We start from the raw sequence: 21,552 nt of genomic DNA, 5'->3' as shown, positions 1-21,552 counted from the left end.
TACAATAATCTATTAAACATTAAAAGCTTCCCTAAACAGGGCTGCTTTCAGATGTCTCCTAAAAGTCTGGTAGTTGTTTTTTTCTTTGACATCTGGTGGGAGGGTGTTCCACAGGGCAGGTGCCACTACCGAGAAGGCCCTCTGCCTGGTTCCCTGTAACTTGGCTTCTCGCAGCGAGGGAACCGCCAGAAGGCCCTCAGCACTGGACCTCACTGTCCGGGCAGAACGATGGGGGTGGAGAAGCTCCTTCAGGTATACTGGACCGAGGCCGTTTAGGGCTTTAAAGGTCAGCACCAACACTTGCTAGCGAGTGGTTGCTAGCAAGAACCCTCCAGGATGGCTCAGGGAACCATTTTTTCCTCTCCTGACAGTGTAGCGTCTAATAACAGAATAACGTCTTGGCTTTATAGGTCTTCTAACTAGGGCAGACTGAAATTGGCAGAAGACCGAGGAATTCCTTCAGACCTCTTGGAGGCTTCCTTGGAGCATAGATGGAAGAGGAAAACTCGGCAGGCCCCGAAAAAGGAAGAGGCCGTGATGCCATCAAGACTGGGAGCAGTAGGGGATTCTGGGAGAGAACAGTGCAGAAGATCCTGGGTGAGGAGGACAACCTCAGCTCAGATGTGCAGCGTCAGCAGTTCAGGGAGTTTTGCTACCAGGAGGCCAAGGGGCCCCGAGAGGTTTGGAGTCAACTCCACCGCCTTTGTCGTCAGTGGTTGAAGCCGGAGGAACACACCAAGACTCAGATCCTGGACCTGGTGATCCTGGAGCAATTCTTGACTGTCCTTCCACTGGAGATGGAAAGCTGGGTGAGGGAATGTGGGGCGGAGACCAGTTCCCAGGCGGTGGCCCTGGTCGAAGCTTTCCTCCTGAGTCAAGCAGAGGTCAAGAAGCAGAAGGAGCAGCAGGTGAGAGTTTCATCTAGATATTCCCAAGGGGCATAGAATGTGAGGGAGGGCATCTCAAAAATTCTCTTAATTTTTTGGGGGGAAACATCCAAAGAAAAATATTCAGCAACTCTTCGGTTCCTATCTCTGTCATGGCTTTTCTAATCCTCCTCCCCATTTGATGTCTTCCATTCTCGTTACTGTTTCAGATGCAGGATCCGTTTGACAAAAAGGCCACTGATCTCCCAGAGGTGGAGAGGAATCCATCGGACTCCAGACAGGGCCCACTGGGTGAGGATTGATCTTAATTTGTATCTCAATCTGCTCTATTGATTTTGAAATAAATCCATGGGCCCCTTTAATCAGTTGGAGTAGTAGATTGTTGTCTTCCAGCCTTTTCCACCACTGAGAAATGTGTTGATTTACAACCTTCCATCATTTAGACACGGGGACCAGCATTTCGACCTTTTCCCCCAAGCATCCAAAGTGGGAGAGATGTGTTCCACACTATAACATAAAATGAGTAGAAACATGTGTAGTCTTCGAAGATCCATGTGTAGTTAGGCATGCATTGCTGAATCTCGGAGACAAGCATGTGTTCCTGGCTTCTATCCCCCTTTATATATTTCAGGTGAAGGAATGCTTTCAGCAAGATCACCTCAGGCATCTCCTCATTGCAATGGAAGGGTAGCAGTTGCAGTGGAACAAGATCAGGTAAGGTAAGGGTCAACAAGGAGACTGGGGGCAGTCTGTGTGCTCCTGCCCCCTTCTTCAGCCTTTAGCAATCTCTCTCTCTTCCACTTTGCTTTCAAAGCTACTCAATGAATGTTTAAATCCCGAGAATAAGGAGCCACGCCGCCTAGCAGTTAGCTACCAATTTTAGGTTCTTCCTTATTTTACATTCTTTTGCGCCGGAGTCAATTATCTAATGTCTGCCAGTTGCATCCTCTGAAGCTAGGAAGCCTGGTCTCAGCTCCCCAGGCGGTCCCACGCTTATTTTAGAGGCCATAGAGGGACTATTTCCCACAATTCAGGTAGATAGCCATGTTTGTCTGATGCAGTCGAAATATATTAAAATAAAAATAAAAATTGTCCAGTAGCACCTTAGAGGCCAACTAAGTTTGTTCTTGGTATAAGCTTTTGTGTGCAGTGTGGTGTAGTGGTTAAGAGTGGTAGACTCGTAATCCGGTGAACCGGGTTCGCTTCCCCACTCCTCCACATGAAGCTGCTGGGTGACCTTGGGCTAGTCACACTTCTTTGAAGTCTCTCAGCCCCACTCATCTCACAGAGTGTTTGTTGTGGGGAAGGAAGGGAAAGGAGAATGTTAGCCGCTTTGAGACTCCTTCGGGTAGTGATAAAGTGGGATATCAAATCCAAACTCTTCTTCTTCTTCCACAATGAAGCAGAATAAAAGTCAGGTCAAGCACTGACTCATCAGAATAGAAGTGTATAAAATTCTATGCAGCGTGGGCAAATGTTTCTCCCTCTCTCATCATTACACTAGAACTTGTGGGCATCAAATGAAACTGAATAAATTTAATACATACATACACACACACACACACACACATATATACATAAAAATACAAGGTTTCCCACTCCTGTTACAAACATATGTCCTTTGCTTCCTGATGGTGCTACTTCATTCTTCTTCTTTAATCACCTCCTCATCCTTCTATTAATTTTAATCCATTTTCATAGCTAGCCTTTGTTGTTTCCTTGCAATCAGCACCTTTGCTGTTTTTCCAAACATGTAAATATCCATTTGATGTGTGTAACCCTTCCAGCACTCTGTTTCCAGACCTGGAGTGTAGAGATAATTCATTGCCATCGCCCTTTGTCCATTCACATTCCACTCCTTTTGTTGTTGTTCAGTCGTTCAGTCGTGTCCGACTCTTCGTGACCCCATGGACCAGAGCACGCCAGGCACCCCTATATTTCACTGCCTCCCGCAGTTTGGCCAAACTCATGCCAGTCGCTTCGAGAACACTGTCCAACCATCTCATCCTCTGTCGTCCCCTTCTCCTTTTGCCCTCCATCTTTCCCAACATCAGGGTCTTTAAAAGAGGATTAGACAAGGTCATGGAGTATAAAGCTATCAGTGGCTTCAAGCCACAATGACTGTGTTCTACATCCCCTGCCAGAGGCATTACGCCTCCAAATACCAGTTGGAGGGAATCACAGGTGGGCAGAGTGCTGTTGTGTCCTAGGTCTTGCTTGCAGGTTTCCCATTGGCTACTATGAGAACAGGGTGTTGGAGTCCCTAAGATGGTTGGGCAGCAGTTCCACTCCTCCTTCCCTTCATCCCCGGAGGAACACTCCATGGTCTCTCGAGACAGACGGGTGCCAACAAGGCTTATCAGCAGCGTAAAAACCAGTTACACAGATACTGTACTAAATATAAATGCCCACTTTTAAAATGGGAAATAAAAGAACCCAATTAAGACAGCACAGCATTTAAGCTGGAACGTGTCCAGAGGAGGGCAACCAAAATGGTCAAAGGCCTGGAAACGATGCCTTATGAGGAACGGCTTAGGGAGCTGGGTATGTTTAGCCTGGAGAAGAGAAGGTTAAGGGGTGATATGATAGCCATGTTCAAATATATAAAAGGATGTCACATAGAGGAGGGAGAAAGGTTGTTTTCTGCTGCTCCAGAGAAGCGGACACGGAGCAATGGATTCAAACTACAAGAAAGAAGATTCCACCTAAACGTTAGGAAGAACTTCCTGACAGTAAGAGCTGTTCGACAGTGAGATTTGCTGCCAAGGAGTGTGGTAGAGTCTCCTTCTTTGGAGGTCTTTAAGCGGAGGCTTGACAGCCATCTGTTGGGAATGCTTTGATGGTGTTTCCTGCTTGGCAGGGAATTGGACTGGATGGCCCTTGTGGTCTCTTCCAACTCTATGATTCTATAATAGATAGAATATATTGGACAGCAAATAGTAGTATAAAGTTTTTATTCTTTCTATCAGGAGGACATAATTTCTTTTAATTTTAGGGTACAGTGTTCTTTGAGGATGTGGCTGTATACTTCACGGATGAGGAGTGGGCTCTGCTGAATCCTGATCAGAGAATGCTGCATAACAGTGTCATGGAGGAGAATTGTGTGATCGTGGCGTCTCTTGGTATGGCTCCCCATTGGATGATAATATCTGCTGTGAAATTCAATATGTCTGTTTTATGATGAATGATCTGATGCAGCTCAATGACACCACGTACAGCATTTGGACAAGTATCTACTGTGTTGTCTCAGGACCCATACACCAGTTATGCGCTTCTAAAGAATTATCAGACAGGCCCTTGTGGTCTCTTCCAACTCTATGATTCTATGAACTTCCCAGGCCTTTGAAATGTGAGTTTCAGGGTTGTTCAGGGTAGAAGTAGCCCCTCATTAATTTTCTGGTTGGCCAAAGGAAACCACTGACTTCAGAGATGAATTTCATGATTGGGATATCAAACAGCAATCCATCTCAGAAAAGAGGTGGGCTTTTACTCATCTCAGATTCCCATAGCTATATGACGCTTTTGCCTTCGTAGAAATATCTCTTCAAGAGTCCTCCCTACCCAGAGTCCTACCCACCCCTTTTTATAATTTGCTATTTGGCTTAACTGCCTTTCGTGGCCAATTGCAGATGAACTTCAAAGTGACGAATCTCAGGGCTCACCAGCTGATCAGCTCCAAGAGCCTCATCAGGTGACCTGGGGAGTTCCTGATGAAGAATTCGCTAACGCTGCTGATCCCAGTGGGGCATCCTGACAGAGACCATCAGCTGATGGTTACTGAGAGGGAGCACCACCAGCAAGGAGCAATCAGGAGTGTATTTTAAGCTCCTCATTCTTTATTTACACAGCAACCTTTTACCTTCCCACACCAGAAGTTGCAGGTCTAGCAGAAAACAAACTCACAGGCCCTCATCAGACCCATGTGCCAGAGGTTTGCCACCATTGCTTTAGCTAGAGAAGTCAGGGATTGTCCATGGAACCTCTAAACCTAACCTTTACATTCTATCATATTTTCATCTTTTCTATTACTCCTCACAGTTCGGAAGAGAATGGACATGGTTGTATCATTCACCTGCACATCAACCTTGTGAAGTAGGCTAGACTGAAAGGGAGAGTGACTGGTCAAAGATTACCCAATGGTCTTCGACACTAAGCCAAACCCAGTTTTACACAGGGCAGATTCAACAGTTTGTAGCAAGCCAGCTCTCAGTTAATGCTGGCGACCAAAGGGAGTTAATTCTGTAGTAAGATCTGCCTCTCATCAAAGTCCCTTCATTTCTTCCTTCATCACAAGCATTATTGGGCATTGTTCAGTAATTTGGGGCTCTGTTTCCTCCTAAGGCTCTCTCATTAGTTTTTGTTGTCATTGCAGAAGGTGACAAATTGGAAACCAAGAATCAGGGAGACCATGACAAACTCCACACAGTAGAGAAGTCATATGAATATCTGGAGTGTGGAGAGAGCATCTATCAGAGTGCCCATCAAGGAACTGACAACAAGGAGAAACTTTATGAGTGCTTGGAATGTGGGAAGAACTTCAGCTGGAAGAAAAATCTCACTTCCCATCAAAGAATTCATACCGAAGAGAAGCGATATCAGTGCTTGGATTGTGGAAAGAGCTTTAACAGAAGCACAGATTTCTGTCGTCATCAAAGAATTCACACAGGGGAGAGACCGTACGAATGCTTAGAATGTGGAAAGAGCTTCAGTCAGAGCTCCAACCTCCATGCCCATCAAAGAATTCACAGTGGGAACAAACCCTACCAGTGTTTGGAATGTGGGATTGGCTTCACCACCAAGAGAAGTCTCACTTCCCATCAAAGAATTCATACTGGGGAGAGACCATATCAGTGTCTGGAATGTGGGAAGAGCTATAGCTGGAAGGACAGTCTCACCTCCCATCAAAGGATTCATACAGGGGAAAAGCCCTATCAGTGCTTGGAGTGTGGAAAGAGCTTCCACAGAAGCACACATTTCCGCCGCCATCAAAGAATTCACAGCGGGGAGAAACCCTACCAGTGCTTGGAATGTGGGAAGACCTTCAGCTGGAAGGAAAGTCTCACTTCCCATCAGAGAATCCATACAGGGGAGAAACAATATCAATGCTTGTAAATGTGGAAAGAGTTTTATTAAATGTACCATTTTCCATCTCCATTGAGGTATTCACAGTGGGAAGAATCCATATCAGTGTCAGGAGTGTGCCCCATCCTACTCTTTTTTTGTAACAGGCCAACAAAAGGAACACAATAGCACCTTCAAGACTTAACGCATGTATTCTGGCAAAAGAATGTGAGGTTTTGAGAAGGGGTGGGGAGGGATGTTAAATGTTTGGCTTGAAGTTTCACTTGGTGGGACATAGCCCCAATAGACTCTTATGCAGCCTACAGTGCTTGGAGTTTGGAAAGAGCTTCTAAGAAACACAAATATCTATTGCCATCAATGAATTTAAAAGGGGGAAACTGTATTAGCACTTGAGAGTGTGATTTCAGAGAAATCACATGGGGTAAATCCATAAAAATGCTTCCATCCCAATTTTTCCCTTCTTCCCATCAGGGAATTCATATAGAGAGACATCATGCAAATTGGTCATATCCAGTGTTAATCTTCCTTAGAGTAGACCAAGGTGGTCCAGCTTTTTTTTCATGGACCCCAGCAACATTCAAAGGGGGGGGGGAGAATCTTAAAGACTTTAAAAATATTTTGGTGTGTGTCTTGCATTGTTAACAAAAGCACCTACATCTGTTTGTGCATTAAATTTGTTTTAATAATTAAATATATTAAATATACTATATGTGTATTTAATTATATACTGTATATTTCATTAATTTCATTAATTGTGTATATTAAATAATATTAACTATATTGTAAACACTTTAATTTACGATATGGAAAGAGAGCCAGTGTGGTGTAGTGGTTAAGAGCGGCAGACTCGTAATCTGGGGAACCGGGTTCGCATCTCCGCTCCTCTACATGCAGCTGCTGGGTGACCTTGGGCTAGTCACACTTCTTTGAAGTCTCTCAGCCCCACTCACCTCACAGAGTGTTTATTGTGGGGGAGGAAGGGAAAGGAGAATGTTAGCCGCTTTGAGACTCCTTCGGGTAGTGAAAAGCGGGATATCAAATCCAAACTCTTTTTCTTCTTCTCTTCTTAATTCATTGTGTGGCCCATGTGTTCAGCAATGAAGCCCCCTTGGTATGAAAAGTTGGACCACCCTGAAATTAACAGACCCAAGTTGTCATGTTCATTAAGTTCAGTGGGTGTACTTTGGGCAGGATTAACATTAGATACAACCCACTGCTACGAATGGGGAAAGGAAATGCTTCAGGCAGGAAGTGAGCAACTAGAAACTGTCCATATCTAGGAATAATAAGGAATAATTTATTGGCCAAGTATCAATCATACTTGGAATTTTGCTTTGACTACATTGCTCTGTGTCAATCAGTACTTCCTTAAACCTGCCCTGAATCTCTCACCATTCAGTTTCATGGATAGCCTGAGCTCCTAGGACTATGAAGGGGAGGAGAAAACTGCTCTGCACAATTTCTCACCATGCCATTCAGGACTTTTTGCACATGTATGATCACCCTCTTTCTTTGGCTTCTATGCTAAAAGGCAGTCTTGAAGGCTAATTCATATCAAAGCTGCCACTCAGCTCTAGAAATACTTATTGATTAAATTTTCAGAACAGAATATTTTTTTTTACCATGTAGTTTTTTCCCCTATTTTTCATCATTACATGTTTCATACAACATTACAATAAAAAATTGAGAAATTTGATTCCCTTCCACCTTTCCACGGCTTGATCTTTTACTGTCTTTTACTACTGCATATTCTAATCAATCCATATCTTCTCTTTTCACATTTTATTTCCACATACTGGTATTTTATACTGCTGAATTCCCTGCTGATGTTTTGACCTGTTTACAATAATTCTCAGGTCATTTATTAGCCTATTGAGCTCGCCTACATTTGTGACTAAATCATAACTATTCCCACCCCCCCATGTAGGACACAGCAGTGACCATCTGAAACTGGGGTTCACCAGTTGTGTTCATAGAATCATAGAGTTGGAAGAGACCACAAGGGCCATCCAGTCCAACCCCCTGCCAAGCAGGAAACACCATCACACTCCACCACACTCCTTGGCAGCAAATCTCACTGTCAAACAGCTCTTACTGTCAGGAAGTTCTTCCTAATGTTTAGGTGGAATCTTCTTTCTTGTAGTTTGAATCCATTGCCCCGTGTCCGCTTCTCTGGAGCAGCAGAAAACAACCTTTCTCCCTCCTCTATACGACATCCTTTTATATATTTGAACATGGCTATCATATCACCCCTTAACCTTCTCTTCTCCAGGCTAAACATACCCAGCTCCCTAAGCCGTTCCTCATAAGGCATCGTTTCCAGGCCTTTGACCATTTTGGTTGCCCTCCTCTGGACACCTTCCAGCTTGTCAGTATCCTTCTTGAACTGTGGTGCCCAGAACTGGTGGGGGGTATTTCTCACACACAACCCCAATTGCATGGCACCTTTTTGCGTCCATTTCCCAAGTCTCCCATGTCCTGCTTGAAGAATCCCCCCCCCCATCAGGGCTGGGCCATGTGCAAAAATGCATCAAAGGACAAGTTGGCACAGAGGATGTGTGGGGGACATTGGAGCCAACTACCATAGGCCAGGTTCCTTCAGGCCCCCCAATAAAATATTGGAGGGGGGCTGCCCCCATGTTGACATGTACTGCCATTCAAATGGTATGTCTGTGCCACATCATGTGATCGATTATGCAGGGTGGGGCTTACGTGCCCCCCAATATTTTGTTCAAGTTGGCACCCCCTCTTCTATCTCCCCTAAAGCTCTACCCCCATTTTTCTCCCAATTTAACTGGCTGATCTCCCCGCATCTCCACCTCCACCTTTCCCAGGCTCATTCCCCCTCCTGCCCCTTTGACTCCCTCCTTCACCCACAGCGCAAAGGGGAGCCCACCCCAGCCTGGGAGGTAAACTCCAGATGCAGCCCTTACAGCAAAATAAGGAATCCAGCCACTTCCCTCGCCCCATGCAGTCTTTGCAGCAAAGGTGGAGGTGAAGGTGGAGGCAGGAAGCAGCTGGCAAGTTGCTCTGGAGCATGGGTAGGCAAACTAAGGCCCGGGGGCCGGATCTGGCCCAATCGCCTTCTAAATCCGGCCCGCAGACGGTCCGGGAATCAGCGTGTTTTTACATGAATAGAATGTGTCGTTTTATTTAAAATGCATCTCTGGGTTATTTGTGGGGCATAGGAATTCGTTCTTTTTTCAAAAAATAGTCCGCCGCCCCCCACAAGGTCTGAGGAACAGTGGACCAGCCCCCTGCCGAAAACCTTTTCTGATCCCTGTCTGGGGGACCCAGTCCGCCCCCACCCGCTATTCTTTTCCCCTCTAGGAAACCGCCCCTCAACTTCAGGTTCACATTCGACTGTTGTCATGAATGGGGCAGAAACATGCGCAATTTGGGGCTGTATGTGTTCTGCGCTCACTGGAAGACAGATGCTGAAGTTGAGGCTCCAGTACTTTGGCCACCCCATGAGAAGAGAAGACTCACTAGAAAAGATCCTGATGTTGGGAAAGATGGAGGGCACAAGGAGAAGGGGACGACAGAGGATGAGATGGTTGGACAGTGTTCTCGCAGAGTCGGACATGACTGAACAACAACAACAACAACAACATGTGTTCTGCCTCTGATTTCTTTCCAGTCTTTGCATTGCTGTCCGCTCCCCCCCCCCACTGCAACCCCCCCCCATGTTCGCTTGGGAACCCGAAGTGCTGCTGTGAGCGTTTCCTCTTTGGCTCCTGCTTTGAGAGAGAGGGGGGGAGATCGTGCTGTATGGCCTCCTCAGGGTTAAAAGCAACTGAGCTAGGTTCCTAGAGAGGAAAGGGGGAGAATTTAGGGAGGAGTGGGGCAACCGGGATCCTCCAGAACCAATGCAGCTCCGCCTTGCGTGGCTTCCTGCTTGCAGGGTGGCGGTGAAAGTGGCCTCTGCCAGGAGCTGCATCGAGTAGCCTGGTGAGTGTCTCCCCATTTTGTGCAACACTGAGCTGAGCTCTAGCGAAATTCATCCTCAGCTGCACGTTGAGTATGATACAGTATAAGAATTTTATTGGACACCCAGCTGTCATTTCGCCTACTCTAGGGCATGTAAATAAATGCCTGATGACACCCCCAGGACACCTCAACTCCTTCCCCATACTCCGTAGGATAGAAACCCTTCCCCGAGCTGTCAAGTTCCTGAGCTGCAATAGAACGTTGAGAAAATGCCTTTATCGCAATGTTTCAAGACTGAGTAAATGGCATCCATTTGTTTCTGTAACAAATGCATTTGGTGTGCCACCTGGAAATTGTAACGACTTTTCTCTGTATGTAAACTGTGTCCCCTAGGTGGGGACATAATTTACTGCGTATCTTGATTTGTATCTACATGCTTATCTCCTGATCTGTAAATTAATGGCATTGTCAATGCCAGTGCTGCTGGTAAATCCTTTTTCTGTGCACCTGGGAAGAGGAGAGGGCAAATACTGGGAAATTAACTCAATCACAAATGCTGAATACATATTAACTTGTCAATGAAACACCAATTTTCTGTAACCCACCCTAAACCAACTTCCCCAACAGCTCCAAGCAACCCCCAACTCACCTTTCTGATGTGTACTGTCCTGTTCTTCTATGGACAGCTGGGAGAGGGAGCTTGTGCATGAAGGAGGAGCTGTGAGTAACACAGCTGCTGGACGGATGCTGCACCTTATTTATGTATTTATTTGTTACATTTACATACCTTTTCCTCCAAGGAACTCAAGGTAGCATATATACTTCTTCCTCTCCTTATCTTACCCTCACAACCACCCTTTTAGGTAGGTCGGGCTGAGAGGCAGTGACTGGCCAAAGGTCACCCAGTTGGCTTCTTGGTTGGGTAGCGACTAGAACTCTAGTCTCTTCCAGGTCTTAGCCCTACACCAAACCAGCTCCCTTCTGACCTTCAACCAGGTTGAAGGCTTTAATCCATGGCCCACACATGAAGGAACCTCCCCAGAAGCTCATCTTAGAATCCTCTTGTCATTCACCTGCCCTTCCTTCTGATGGGTGGCTGGACTCATCCACATTTCCTCAGGGAAAATCTTTATGTCCTGACAGCGTAATAATTCACTCACCCTACAATGTCTTGAATTTTTAGGACTTGACAGTGGCTCTAGTAACAGCAGTCTTTGGCAGAAGCAAGAGAAGCTTCTTGGACCCTGTTGGAGGGAACAGATCAAAGATGGAAGAGAAAGACTCTGTTGGGCCTGAAGCAGTGAGAGGTCTGTTTATCATCCAGGCAAGGAGCCCTGGGGAACCGCGGGAAAGAACAGGGTGGAAGATTCCAGGTGAGGACACCCTCAGCACAAATGTGCAATGCCAGAAGTTCAGGCATTTCCACTACCAGGAGGCTGAGGGGCCCCGAGAGGTTTGCAGCCGACTTCACTATCTTTGCCATCAGTGGCTGAAGCCGGAGAGACGCACCAAGATGCAGATGCTGGACCTGGTGATCCTGGAGCAGTTCCTGGCTGTTCTCCCCCCAGAGATGGAAAGCTGGGTGAGGGAATGTGGAGTGGAGACCAGTTCCCAGGCAGTGGCCCTGGCTGAAGGTTTCCTCCTGAGTCAGGCAGAGGACAAGAAGCAGGCAGAGCAGCAGGTGAGGTTGTCATCTGGATCAGGGGTCTCCCAAACTGTGGTCTATGAGCTGCTAGTGGTCCATGAGTTTCATTCAGTTGGTCAATGTTAAATATTTATATTTACTTTTAATTGCATCTTGGTTGCTTATTTTATTTCTTGTATTACAATCTCTACAACATGGAGAATAGACATTAAGCGGGCTCCAGGAAGGGCACCCCAGATTTCTCTGTTAAATGCCCAAACCATTTTGGAAAGCATCCAAGGAAATACTTCTAATAACCCTTCAGGTTTCTGCCTCTGCCATTCGTTTTCCAATCCTTCTCCACAGTTGATGTCTCCAATTCTTATTGTTGTTTCAGGTTACAGGTTTATTTGCCAAAGCTGGCTTGGATTTCCCAGAGGGAGAGAGGGCTCCATCAGACACTGGACAGGGGCCACCGGGTAAGAACTCCCTTGTTAGAACAGCTACATTGGCTAGCAGTCTGATTCCAGGTGCAATTCAAAGTGCTGGTTATGAGCTATAAAACTCTATACTGCTTAGGTCCAAGCTATCTGAAAGACCATGTTTCCTTTGGGAATTGACTGGTGTTTTTTTTAAGGAAAGGGCTTTTACTAGTGCTGTGTTTTTATAGATTTGTTTTTATATTGTTTTAATTCTTCTAGAGTTTAACCAACATTTTAATTATTCTCTTTTTATGTTTTAGCTTTTTGTATTTCATCTGTGTGGTTATAATTAATGTAAGCTGCCTCAAGTCCCAGTCTGGGGATAACGCAGGATATAAATAAGTATTATAATAATAATAATAATGACTGATGGGGTGTATCTCAATTGTGTTTATCTTGGTCAAATGTTAAATAAATCCACAGGCTCCTTTAATCTTTTGGGGGAAGAAACTGGCAGCCCAGCGCCCCAAAGGAAAGAGATGTCCTTTCACGCACATATAAAACAGAATATAAGGTGCTGAAATATGCTTAGCAGATAAAAAAAACTTCTAACACCCATGTGTATTTAGGGATGCATCAATTAACCTATGAGAGGAGCAAGTGCTCCTGGCTTATCACCAGCTTTTTTTCTCTCAGGTGATGAAATGATGCTGGCAAGACCTCATCAGCTATCTCTGCTTCGTGGTGAAGGGAAAGCAGTTGCTATTGAACTGGATCAGGTAGGGAGGACAGATCACAGGAGGCAGGCTGGGGGCAGCCTGGGTTACTCGGTCCCCACCTCCCTAGGCCTGAACTGAAATCCCTGCTTCTTGGTTCTTCTGTCAGAACTGCCTGCAAGGAAGTCAAATATTTAAATCATTCCATGGAATTCAAATTGTCACATGATAAAATACAATATAGGAAATAAAAGTACAATTAAAAATCATACAACATCCACAGGGCAAAGTGTTTGGGAACCAATGTAATAGATAACACAAACTATTATCTATAAAGGAGATTTCATTTCTGCAGAATAGCCCCTCTTCCTTGAAGATTCTCATGGATTTTGGGAATCAATAAATCTTAATGTAATCTTTCAACTAATTCCCTTGTTCTCAGAGTCCTGTGTCCTTTGAGGAGGTAGCTGTGTACTTCACCAAGGAGGAATGGACAATTCTGGATCCTGATCAGAGAGATCTGCATAAAGAAGTCATGGAGGAGAATTGTGGGATGGCAACCTTTCTTGGTAAGGGTCGAAGTTTCACTTGTCCAGGAGTGGAGAATCTTCAGCATTACAGACATTACAGGACTGCAACACCCATAATTTCTGTACTAGTTTTAAACTGTTTAGAAAGTCTAGCAATCTATCAACTTTTAGCATTATTTTTCTTTGCACATTTCTTATGCTGGATAATTTTTATTGATTAAAACATTAGCAATTAAAACATTAGCATTTTTACCTCAGGTTCTTACCTGTTTCCTATCTTTGTTGCAGCACGTGAAAAAAGCTTTTGTCAAAGTTTTAGCTTAACTACCCCTCAAAGGATCCACAAGGGGGAGAAGCCATATAAATTTTTTGGAGGTGGAAAGCGCTTACCGGTAAATGAGAAGATAGGCCTCATGACACATCCAAGAATTCACACAGAAGAGGAACCACACCAGTGCTTGGAGTGTGGAAAGAGCTTCAGTGATATGAAAGCTTTCACTACTCATCAAAGAACCCACACTGTGGAAAAGCCATACAAGTGCTTGGAATGTGGAAAGAGCTTCCGACAGAACATAACTCTCAGCTATCATCAAAAAACTCACACAGGGGAAAAACCCTATGAATGTTTGGACTGTGGAAAGAGCTTCATTCGAAAGATAAATCTCACTTACCATCAAAGACTTCACACAGGGGAGAAACCGTATCAGTGCTTGGAATGTGGAAGGAGCTTCATTCGAAAGATAAACCTCACTTCCCATCAGACAATCCACACAGGGGAGAAACCATTTCAGTGCTTGGAGTGCGGGAAGAGCTTTAGACAGAATATAACTCTCAGTAATCATCAAAGACTACACACAGGAGAGAAACCCTATCAGTGCTTGGAGTGTGGCAAGAGCTTCATTCGGAAGACTGATCTTAGTTATCATCAAAGAATCCACACAGGGGAGAAACCTTATCAGTGCTTGGTGTGTGGAGTGAGCTTTACAAGGAAAAGGCACCTCACGTCTCACCAAACGATTCACACAGGGGAGAAACCATATAAATGCTCGGAGTGTGGAAAGTGCTTTCGCCTGAACAGAGACCTCATTCCTCATCGAAGAATTCACACTGGGGAGAAACCGTATCACTGTTTGAAGTGTGTAAAGAGTTTCAATACAAACGCAAACCTCCGTTGTCATGAGAGAGTTCACACAGGAGTAAAACCATATAAATGTACGGAGTGCGGGAAGAGCTTCAGTGCGAAGAAAACTCTAATTTCCCATCAAAGAACGCATACAGGGGAAAGCGATATGAATGTTTGCAGTGTGGAAAGAGTTTCTATGTAAATAAAGTTCTCATTTCTTTGAATTAACATGGGATAAACTATTCTAGTGCTTGGAGTGTGGAAAAGAACCTCAATGGAAATACATGAAATGATGCACATAAGGGTAAAAAGGTAAAGGTATCCCTGACTGCTAGGTCCAGTCGCGGACGACTCTGGGGTTGCGGCGCTCATCTCGCTTTACTGGCCGAGGGAGCTGGTGTACAGCTCAGGGTCTTGTGGCCAGCATGACTAAGCCGCTTCTGGCGAACCAGAGCAGCACATGGAAACTTCATTTACCTTCCTTCTGGAGCAGTACCTATTTATCTACTTGCACTTTGACATGCTTTCGAACTGCTAGGTTGGCAGGAGCAGGGACCGAGCAACGGGAGCTCATCCCATCGCAGGGATTCAAACCGCCAACCTGATTGGCAAGCCCTAGACTCTGTGGGTTAGACCACAGTGCCACCCACATCCCCTGGCCAAACCAATACGACCATTTAAATATTTCTTGGGGGCATAAAGTATCCTCATTTTCTTCCTTAAGCTACACCCCTCTCTCTTGGCCCCACTCATTTAAACTGAAGTAGCCCTGGGAGATCAGAGTTCAAATCCCAATGAAGCTATGAAGTTCACTGGGTAACCTTGGGCCAATGGCTCTCAGCCTAGTTCTACCTCACAGGGTTGTGAATATATAAAATTCGGAATAGAAGAACTATGAAGCCACTTCAAGCTAATTTGAGGAAAGGTGGGTTATAAATGTAATAATAAATGATTAACAAAAAGTCCATTTTCAGCTTACCTGTCCTTGATTTTGAATTGGTAGGGGTGTTATGTTTGTGTGTGTGTGTTTATATAGGAGGCTGGGTTTGGAATCAGGAAATTAAATGTGCAGAGAGGAAATAGAAAGGGCAAAGGAATGTTCTCTGGTTTCAAAGTGCAGAAAACGTGCAAAAGCAAGGAGAGGGTGCGGGAGAGGTGAATATGATTTAAGATTGTTTTGCGCACACACAAAAAGATTTAATTTACCCACCCTGGTATTGTAATCTCGGCATCTCTCTGCCCCAGGGGTCTCCTACCCACTTCAAGTTACAAGACTTTTGTTGTTGTTCAGTCGTTCAGTCGTGTCCGACTCTTCGTGACCCCATGGACCAGAGCACGCCAGGCACCCCTATCCTTCACTGCCTCTCACAGTTTGGCCAAACTCATGCCAGTTGCTTCGAGAACACTATCCAACCATCTCATCCTCTGTCGTCCCCTTCTCCTTGTGCCCTCCATCTTTCCCAACATCAGGGTCTTTTCTAGGGAGTCTTCTCTTCTCATGAGGTTTGCCAAAGTACTCGAAGCTCAACTTCAGGATCTGTCCTTCCAGTGAGCACTCAGGGCTGATTTCTTTAAGAATGGATAGGTTTGATCTTTTTGCAGTCCATGGGACTCTCAAGAGTCTCCTTCAGCACCATAATTCAAAAGCATCAATTCTTCGGCGATCAGCCTTCTTTATGGTCCAGCAAGACAGGAGATTCCAACTAAACATCAGGAATAACTTTCCAACAGTAAGAGCTGTTTCACAGTGGAACAGTCTCCCTCAGGAGGTGGTAGACTCTCCTTCCTTGGAGGTTTTGAAGCAGAGGATCTGTCCTGGAAGCTTTAGCTGAGATTCCTGCATTGCAGGAGGTTAGACTAGATGACCCTTGGGGGTTCTTTCCAACTCTATGAACCTCCCCAAACAGGGATGAGAAGAGGAAAATGGGAGTTCAGGTGCACTGACTCCATTCAAGGCATAGCTTTCAAGGCAGGGTGGGAGAATGTTCACAGGATCAAATATGGGGTAAATCAAAAAATTTTAAAAAAAACAACATTATTTAAATTGATTAAATAATTTGTTCTTGACTATTAAGACCCTAGTAAATTATTTAAGTAAAATACTGCTGTAAGTTATTTCTTCTTCTCTTTTTGCTAAGCAACTTTTATTTTCTGTTCAAATGAAATTATTTTGCAAAACAATATTGTTGTTGTTCAGTCGTTCAGTCGTGTCCGACTCTTCGTGACCCCATGGACCAGAGCACGCCAGGCACGCCTATCCTTCACTGCCTCCCGCAGTTTGGCCAAACTCATGTTAGTAGCTTCGAGAATACTGTCCAACCATCTCATCCTCTGTCGTCCCCTTCTCCTTGTGCCCTCAATCTTTCCCAACATCAGGGTCTTTTCCAGGGAGTCTTCTCTTCTCATGAGGTGGCCAAAGTACTGGAGCCTCAACTTCAGGATCTGTCCTTCTAGTGAGCACTCAGGGCCGATTTCCTTGAGAATGGATAGGTTTGATCTTCTTGCAGTCCATGGGACTCTCAAGAGTCTCCTCCAGCACCATATTACCATAAAACAATATTATGTGGTCGATTATGCAGGGTGGGGCTTACCTGCCCCCCCCAATTATTCAAGTTGGCACCCCTGGACCTGGGAGAGCAGCGTTCGTATCCCCATGAAGCTACCTTGGGCAGGCCAACGTCTCTCTGCCCAGCCTACCTCACAGGGTTGTTGTGAGGGCGAACTGGGGACGTGGAGAACCAGATTCACCACCTTGAACTCCTCGGAAGAAAAGGTGGTATATAAACGTAATGGCGGGCTGGGAGAAAGGGAGACGCCCGCAAGGGGCCTCGAAGCAGCCGGAAAGCAGTCGCGGGGAATGCAAGGCAGCGCCGCGCCGTGAGGGTGAAGGGCGAAGGAGGCAAAGGCAGCGGTTGAGGCAGAAGCGCCGGCACGGAGGAAGCCAGCGAAAGAAAAGGCGGCCGGGCAGCGTTGCTATGGGCTTATGAGGCGTTGCTAGGAGGCGCCCAACGGCCGGGCCACGTTGCTAAGGGCACGTGAGACGTTGCTAGGGACGGCCTGGCGGCGTTGCTAAGGGCAAGTGAGGCGTTGCTAGAGGGCACCCAACGGCCAACCGCCGCTTGTTGAGTTCAGGAGGATTCTTGTATTTGTGTGAAATAATTTGGTTTCACATATTGAATGCAGGCAGGACCTGTACTGTCGTTTTAATTTGACATGCTGCAAAACACATGTCAGGTAGCAAGCTATTTATGCTTCCATCTGTGGTGTGCTGTCTGACAAATCAATGAACAGAGTGAGCCTATGGCTTTCATGCTTCCGTTTTCACTCCATATAGAGAAGAATTTTCAATATCAAGGGTTAGGGAAAATCTCACATAAATGGAAGGAAAATGCTTCTCTTTTCCCAAAGGAAGTACTCTCACAAGCAACCATTTTATTCCCTCTACACTCTGTGTAGGTAGGTACCCCTTTTGAAGTTGGGGACCACATTATCTTGGAGGGAAAACAGTTGTGGGCACATACTGATGGTGCGTGAGCCCACAGCTGGCAGTGAGTAGGACTAAACCTGGAAAGGAGACGGAGCACAACTTCATCACTCTCTTTACTATATCTCTCATCTCCTTCATGTATTCATTCTCTCTCACCCCACTCTGTACACAAGCATGCACCCAATTCTTCATCCATTCATTTCACCATCATTATTGGCAAGTACGTAGAGGGATGCCAGAGGGCAAACAGGTAAGGATAGGGCCTTGTTGCCCTTATTGCCTTATTGCCCGTGGACTGAAGACTGCCCACCTGTCTTATCACTAACAGGATTGCATTTGGCCAAATTTAGGACACATTTTTCCAGAACCTGAAACTGATGCAAAATAATAGGTTTGATCTTCTGGTAGTCCATGGGACTCTCAAGAGTCTCCTCCAGCACCATAATTCAAAAGCATCAATTCTTTGGCAGTCAGCCTTCTTTATGGTCCAGCTCTCACTTCCATACATTACTACTGGGAAAACCATAGCTTTATACGGACCTTTGTCGGACCTTTGTCGCCAAGGTGATGTCTCTGCTTTTTAACATGCTATCTAGGTTTGTCATTGCTTTCCTCCCAAGAAGCAGACGCCTTCTATTTTCGTGACTGCTGTCACCATCTGCAGTGATCATGGAACCCAAGAAAGTGAAATCTCTCACTGCCTCCATTTCTTCCCCTTCTATTTGCCAGGAGGTGATGGGACCAGTGGCCATGATCTTAGTTTTTTTTTGATGTTGAGCTTCAGACCATATTTTGCGCTCTCCTCTTTCACCCTCATTAAAAGGTTCTTTAATTCCTCCTCACTTTCTGCCATCAAGGTTGTGTCCTCCCTATTAGCCTCCTCTTTCTGAGTGACTTGTAGGGGCGTTGATCCTGCAGCCTGGGCTTGGAAGGGTTAAAGGGAACGCGACCCGCTTCCTAGAGAGGAAAGGAATGTGTGCGTGGGGGAGCGAGTCCTCCAGAGCTAATTCCCCTCCCCCACCCCCAAGCTCTTTCTTCTCTTGATGCGATTCCTTTGCAGCAGAAGCGAGAGGCTGGTTATTTCTCACGATCGATCGCTCTTCTGACGTCCGGTGAGCCCCCCTCCCACCGGCTTTGTGCATTTGGGGGGAAGGGGACCCCTAGGGGAGGAGGGTGCACAGGAGGGGCTGCAAGGTAGGATCTGGAAGAGGCGGCTTAGAAGAACCCCTGGGAAGCGGTGGGGAGGGGGCCAAGAGCTCAGCCCTGCCCCCCCCAGCCCAGCATCCTGCTCCCACTAGGGCCACCCCAATGGGAAGAACACGAGCAGCACCCCACACACCCCGACTCCCCTCCTGACCCTGCAGGCAGAGCATACCGGTAGTAGACATGGGTGGCCCATCTTCCATGGGTGTTCGAGCTGAGATTCCTGCGTTGCATTGCAGGGGGTTGGGCTAGATGACCCCCGGGGGTCCCACCCGACTCTACAATGCCATGATTCTGCGATGGAGAGATTGGGCGGGTTATTGGGGCTTTATCCCCATCTCCTTCAACCCATAGACACATAGACACAGGGCTGCAGACATGGGGTTCACACGTACTGGGCAGGGTGGTGGTGATGGGCTTTTAGCTTTCTTTAAATGTATTTTTATTTTTAAAAAACAACAACCCAGTATGCTAAATCTGACATTTGCAAAGGAATAAGTCTAAGGCTTCAGCAGGAAGCAAGGTTGCTAAGTGTGCCTGGTTCTCTGTTGCTAAGCAGACGGGTAGGTGGACTGAGTCTGGCTAGAGGGGGCCTCTTCACAGAGAAAGCAGAAAAAGCTCCTTGTTGAGGGCTAGCCTGGTGCTGGACAGGGGTGGGTGGAGCCCACACAATTTTGTTCTTATATGCGTTTATAGTATAAAATGCAACTGTCTGAAGTAAATGGGGAATTGGTGACGTTTCAATGCCCTAGTTCTTTCCCCCGCAACCCCGCTTCCCATATCCCCTACACAGCCATTGCTGGTGTGCTTTTAATTAGTAATTTACTTATTGTTGTTGTTGTTCAGTCGTTCAGTCGTGTCCGACTCTTCGTGACCCCATGGACCAGAGCACGCCAGGCACCCCTATCCTCCACTGCCTCCCGCAGTTTGGCCAAACTCATGCCAGTTGCTTCGAGAACACTATCCAACCATCTCATCCTCTGTCATCCCCTTCTCTGTCCTTAATAATTTACTTATTAATATACAGCTACCCTGAAACAAAATTTATGAAACCCTCACTGCAGCTACAGCCAGTTAAATTTCCTATAGGCTCTGATATCTGTAATTAATATAGTAAGCCTTACTTATCCTAAATGTTTTCCCACTCAATAAATAAATAAAAAGCAATCTAGTAAACAGGGAGAAGGTTTGGGAATCAAAATCAATCATAGCTGCGGTTCTCAAACTTTTTTCCTGCATGGACCACTTGAAAATCACTGAGGGTCTTGGTGGACCCCACTTAATGCTTTTTTATTGCGCGATTGGATTGAAATAAATTACATGTTGGGGGGGGAGGCAAGTCAAAAGCTCGGCAGAGCTGATTGTTTTATTGTTGGGTATTGTTTGTTGAGTGAAGTAAAAGGAAGAAAATAACAAAAAATTATTTATAAATAAAAATGCTTTTTTCTGTCTGCTGTAACAACTGAAGTGAGCAGCTCTGGATGCTGAATGATTTTAATTTGTATATCAATTGCTTCTTTCGTTCCTTTTTTAGTGTATTGTATTGTATTATATTACTGTACTGAAAGGCAATAAATTTCAGTAGAATTCAAACCGCAATGAAAGAAAATGCAAGGTCTCCAAGCATCTTAAAGCAGTCTTGTTCCTCGGGGGAAATCTTTCTGTCCTGATGGTGTGATAATAAAATCACCTGGGAATGGCTTGATTTTTCAGGATTTGGTAGCACCTTCAGCTAGGGCAGAAGTGGGAAGAGTCTCTTGGGGCCAATTGGAGAGTCTTCCTTGCAACACAGATGAAACAAGATGGAAGAGGAAGACTCGGTCATTCTTGAAGACGGTAGAGGCCCATATGCAATCCAGGTTGGGAGCAACGGGGACTTCTGGGAAAGAACAATGCAGAAGATTCTGGATGAGGAGGACACCCTCAGCTCATATTTACAGCTCCACTTTGGGCATTTCAACCACACAGAAGCCAAGGGGCCCCGAGAGGTTTGCAGCCGACTCCACCATCTTTGCCGTCAGTGGCTGAAGCCAGAGCAACACACGAAGAATGAGCTGTTGGATCTGGTGGTCCTGGAGCAATTCCTGGCTGTCCTCCCCCCGGAGATGGAGAGCTGGGTGAGGGAATACGGAGTGGAGACCAGTTCCCAGGCGGTGGCCCTGGCTGAAGGTTACCTCCTGAGCCAGGCAGAGGACAGGAAGTGGAAACAGCTACAGGTGAGAATGTTTCACCATGATGGGTCCCAAGGCATTCAGAATGTGAGGGAGGGATGTGACTTCAATCTCCTCGTCGTTTCAGGGAAAAGGTCTGTTTGCCGAACCAACCACTGATGTCCCTGCAGCAGAGGGAGCTTTGGTGGATGCCAAGCAGTGTTTCCTGCGAAGGAGGAACGTTCAGGGGAGTTGGGGAGCTGCAGCAGCACTCAGTAAGAATTAACTGCATTTCCTATGGGATGCTTTTATGTTCTTGTGAATTTTTCAGAGGGAGGCCCCCTTTCTGTAGCCTTATCCATGGTTAAAAAATGAATCTATTTTCAATACTTGAGCAC

General features: G+C 45.8%; 3 protein-coding genes across 3 annotated transcripts; all 3 read left to right on the top strand.

The window, feature by feature from the left end:
• The first annotated feature begins 408 nt into the window (after positions 1–408).
• Positions 409–14,623, top strand: LOC117042847 (zinc finger protein 345-like). Its single transcript, XM_033142507.1, has 6 exons — positions 409–908; positions 1,097–1,178; positions 1,519–1,601; positions 3,883–4,009; positions 5,260–5,943; positions 13,600–14,623. The coding sequence occupies exons 1-6, from the start codon at positions 492–494 to the stop codon at positions 14,514–14,516; spliced, it is 2,310 nt and encodes a 769-aa protein (XP_032998398.1). The 5' UTR covers positions 409–491; the 3' UTR covers positions 14,517–14,623.
• Positions 9,823–12,129, top strand: LOC117042810 (zinc finger protein 24-like). The gene is made up of 3 exons (XM_033142464.1): positions 9,823–9,920; positions 11,083–11,580; positions 11,921–12,129. Exons 2-3 carry the CDS (start codon positions 11,167–11,169, stop codon positions 12,083–12,085), a joined length of 579 nt encoding a protein of 192 aa, XP_032998355.1. The 5' UTR covers positions 9,823–9,920; positions 11,083–11,166; the 3' UTR covers positions 12,086–12,129.
• A 5,971-nt stretch (positions 14,624–20,594) lies between the features above and the next one.
• Positions 20,595–21,440, top strand: LOC117042543 (zinc finger and SCAN domain-containing protein 30-like). Its single transcript, XM_033142085.1, has 2 exons — positions 20,595–21,220; positions 21,303–21,440. Exons 1-2 carry the CDS (start codon positions 20,807–20,809, stop codon positions 21,438–21,440), a joined length of 552 nt encoding a protein of 183 aa, XP_032997976.1. The 5' UTR covers positions 20,595–20,806.
• Positions 21,441–21,552: the final 112 nt, after the last annotated feature.

This window comes from Lacerta agilis, chromosome 2 (assembly GCF_009819535.1).
Source record: "Lacerta agilis isolate rLacAgi1 chromosome 2, rLacAgi1.pri, whole genome shotgun sequence".
Lineage (NCBI taxonomy): Eukaryota > Metazoa > Chordata > Lepidosauria > Squamata > Lacertidae > Lacerta > Lacerta agilis.
Note: the sequence above shows the minus strand (reverse complement) of the source record. Positions and strands in the feature narration are given on the sequence as shown.